We start from the raw sequence: 4,202 nt of genomic DNA on the forward strand, positions 1-4,202 counted from the left end.
TTTGAAAGAAAATGGTAAATGTTTACCAATATTGCAGTTAACTGCCTTCCATCTGTTAACTAAGCAATGGTATCTGGATATTGACACTGAAAGTTTTTTGTGTTCAACAAAGCATATAGTAGTAGCTGAGTGAAAATAGATAAGTTTGAGGGCATAGATGATGGAGAGCAGAGCATTTTGGGTGATGGAGAGCAGAGTATTTTTCTGGATTGTTTTCTTGTTTCTCTGGGGGTCGCCTTGGGTTGGAAGAGTTCAAGCTCTTACACAGGAGGCTCAAATTTTACTGCGAATGAAGAGAACATTGGTGGACCCCTACAATGCACTGAACAATTGGAAAGCCTCCATTGATGCACCGTGCAATTGGGACGGAATTACCTGCGACAATACTACAGGTATGGTCTCTGAGATCAAACTTGGAAACAAATTTCTTAATGGTCCTCTTTACTCAGATATTTGCCTTCTGCAAAATTTGAAAAATCTTGATTTGGGGTACAATAAGCTGTATGGGGATGTGTCCTCTGTTATCATGAACTGCGTCAAGCTTCAGTCTCTGAACCTTAGTCATAATTTACTATCGGGAAGTTTACCAGATTTTTCTCAGTTGAAATTTCTGCAACTTCTCGACTTGACGTATAATAACTTCACAGGTAAGTTTCCTGCTTCTGTAGGAAATTTACCAGAGCTGACATCCCTCAACCTTGCTGAAAATCCATTCAATCCTGGAAAAATACCTCATCAACTCATGAACTTGAAGAAGCTTAAGGAGCTCTACTTGGCTAATTGCAATTTGGTAGGAGAAATCCCAAGTTTTATCTTTAATTTCACAGATCTGGGCCTTCTGGATCTCTGTAAAAACCACTTGCATGGATCTATGTCAAAAGACATATCCAAACTGAGTAACCTTTACCAACTAGAGCTGTATGAAAACAATCTTAGCGGGATTATACCCCCTGAAATAGGCAATCTTACTTTGCTAAGAAACTTTGATTTATCAAGAAACATGTTGAGAGGAAGTATTCCACAAGAGTTTGGTAATTTGAGAAACATGGTTTCCCTTCAGCTTTTAATGAACCAGCTATCAGGCGAACTCCCCGAAAGCCTTGGCGAGTTTGCACATCTTGAAGGCTTGTCACTGTATCAGAACCATTTCAACGGCCACCTGCCACAGAAGCTTGGGAGTCTATCCAAGTTGCAAATGATTGACGTATCAGAGAACCAGTTCACTGGCCCTCTGCCGACAGATCTGTGCAAAGGAGGCAGCCTGCAATTACTTCTTGTCCTTAATAACTCTTTTACAGGAGATCTGCCCGAGTCTTATGGGGATTGCAAAAGTTTGTTACGTTTCAGAGTCAATATCAACAATCTGACGGGTAAGGTACCCAAAGGAATTTGGGGATTGCCTTCTGTCAACATTATTGATCTAAGTTTCAATGGCTTTGTTGGCGAAATTGGTTCAGAGATCAGCAATGCAAAGAATTTATCACAGCTTTATATTAACAATAATCATTTCTCTGGGACCTTGGTGCCAGAGATTGGAATGGCTCCGGTATTGACAAGACTATATGCCCAAAATAATCAGTTTACTGGTTCAATACCAAAGGAAATTGGCCGTTCGGTACATCTAAATGAACTGTATTTGCAAGAAAATGAGTTTGAGGGGTCCATTCCAGCTGAAATTGGTTCATGCATTTCTTTGGTTGTTATCAACCTTGCCGAAAATCATTTGGAAGGATTGATTCCAGAGTCTTTGGCATCCATTGAAGGTCTGAATTTTCTTAACCTTTCAAACAACAAGCTCTCTGGATTGATTCCAAAACGTTTCAGTATGTTGAAGCTAAGCCTTATTGATTTCTCCAATAACAATTTAATTGGCCCCGTTCCAAATTCCCTTGTCAGCAGTACAAGTAATAAAAGCTTCTCGGGAAATCCAGGGCTATGTGCTGAAAGCTCTAGCATCAATATTCAGGTACTTGAGACTTGTAAAGATTCCCATCTTAGGAAACAATCCCAAAAAGTGATATTTATCACCGGCTTCATTGCTGGATTAGCAATTTTACTCCTGGCAATTGGGTTCATGCTTCTTTGGCAAAAATACCATCAAATTCAAGATGAATCGATGGAGAATGGGGAAAATTCATCTTGGAGACTAAAGTCTTTTCAAGATATAAGTTTCACTGAGAGGGATATTTCTGAAGCCTTGGTAGATGATGATAATATCATTGGAAGTGGAGGATCAGGCAAGGTGTATCGAGTAGATTTGAAGAACAATGTACCTGTTGCAGTAAAGAAACTTTGGCCAATAGACATGAACAATAGTAAGAAAAATGCTCAAAACAAATTGGTGAAAGCAGAAATGGATACTTTGGGAATGATTCGACACAAAAATATTGTGAAGCTCTATTGTTGTTTATCAAATGGCAATTCAAATCTTTTGGTCTATGAATACATGAAGAATGGAAATCTGTTTGATGCTTTGCATAAAAGTGATAAAGACAATGCTTCAAAGGGAGGTGATGTGTACCTGGATTGGCCAACACGATACAAGATTGCAGTGGGAGCAGCTCATGGATTAGCATATCTTCATCATGATTGCTCGCCTGCAATTATTCACAGAGACATAAAATCTACCAATATTTTGCTGGATGAGTTACATGAGGCAAAGCTTGCAGATTTTGGTATTGCAAAATTTCTTCAAGTTGGCAGAGGAAAGGATTCTACTACAGCTTTTGCTGGCACCCATGGTTACATTGCTCCTGGTAAGTTCAGGGTTGTATTGTTGATTCCTGTTTTGTAGTCTAGTAATAGCGAAGTCTTTGTTCTTTGTGAGTGTTTCAATAGGTTTTATACTTCATTCTGGCCTGTTACATCGATGAAACTTTGGTATCCAAAAGCTTTGTTACCAAATCCTATTTTTTACTGTGCAGAATATGCATACTCTTTAAAGGTCACCGAGAGGAGTGATATTTATAGCTTCGGTGTGGTTTTGCTGGAGCTTGTTACTGGAAAAAAACCAACTGAGCCAGAATTTGGTGAGAACAAGGATATTGTTTACTGGGTTTCACGCAATATATGTACACAAGAAGGAGTTTTTAAGGTGCTTGATTCAAGGATTTCCAAATCATATCAGGAAGAAATGATCCAGGTCTTGAAAATTGCTGTGCATTGTACCTACAAGCTCCCGGCACTACGGCCCAGCATGAGAGAAGTTGTAAATATGTTGCTGGATGCTGATCCTTGCAGCGGTAACTTCAAGTCACAGCAGAAGGAAAAGGTTTTGAAATTAAAACCCTGTGTTATTGATATGCCTGAAAGAAAAAACTCTGTGCGTGAACATTGAAGAAAATATCATCTTTCATGGAGGTTTTGCCGTGGCTTCCAGATTGGTTTTGACAAGGACAACATTTATCTTTTCTGTTAACTCCTGGTACAGTATGTTTTCAGAGCTAGGAAAGCCACAAGCACATATACATTTGCTCTGGAGAGCTTAATAGATCTGTCAAAAAGCTCTTCAGTTATATTGTCATGATTAGGCCAAGAAGGTGATTTAGCTTGATCTATCAAAAGAAAGTCATGAACCAAGATCTCTGAAAGGCCATTTTTTAGGGTTTTCTTTGCTACCAGAGGGTTATCGAATTATGGTAATCTCTGATGGCATGGTCCTTGTTGGTCACATGTTACAGCTGGGTCACAATTGGCGACTCTCCAGTAAATCTGATACCAATAATTTTAAGCTTTTTACCATAGAAAAAAAGTTCCAGATGCTGTTTGCAACAAATACAGAGTCAGGAACTTTGAACTTCAGTTCCTTAATAGGCTGTTTACTTTCTAGTATGATAAGGAGGCCCAAATGTAAAATGATTTGCTGTTTACTTCCTGTTCTAATAATTCCAACCAAATGTTAAAAACCCTTGTGGAGTCAATTCAGTATTCTGTAAATAAGATTGAACATGTTTGACAGAACCAGAGTATTGGTCACTGGTTTGGGGCATAACTGGCTTCTTATTTCAGTTGTTAATTTTGTAACATCGGTCGTGCTATTTCATACTTCCGATATATATTAATTCGATTACATATACTAATATGTTAAACTGTAGTATATACGTTAACAAATGATAAATAAACCAAAGTTAACTTATCGCATTTGACCAACGGTTACACTGTTCATGGTATCGGGTGGTAAAGCGATTCTCAAACAAGTCGCA

At 38.6% G+C, this 4,202-nt stretch overlaps 1 protein-coding gene across 1 annotated transcript in view; it reads left to right on the forward strand.

Annotated features, from left to right (window-relative positions):
* Positions 1 to 3,907, forward strand: part of LOC131074909 (receptor-like protein kinase 7) — a 4,645-nt gene extending 738 nt beyond the window's left edge. Inside the window, exons 1-2 of the mRNA XM_058011644.2 lie at positions 1 to 2,756; positions 2,925 to 3,907. The exon at positions 1 to 2,756 is cut by the window's left edge and continues 738 nt beyond it. Of these exons, the coding sequence (XP_057867627.2) occupies positions 158 to 2,756; positions 2,925 to 3,337 (3,012 nt within the window). The 5' untranslated portion in view covers positions 1 to 157 and the 3' untranslated portion in view covers positions 3,338 to 3,907. The remainder of the gene's footprint in view (positions 2,757 to 2,924) is intronic.
* Positions 3,908 to 4,202: the final 295 nt, after the last annotated feature.

The sequence above is a fragment of the Cryptomeria japonica genome, chromosome 3 (genome assembly GCF_030272615.1).
Source record: "Cryptomeria japonica chromosome 3, Sugi_1.0, whole genome shotgun sequence".
Taxonomy (NCBI): Eukaryota; Viridiplantae; Streptophyta; class Pinopsida; order Cupressales; family Cupressaceae; genus Cryptomeria; species Cryptomeria japonica.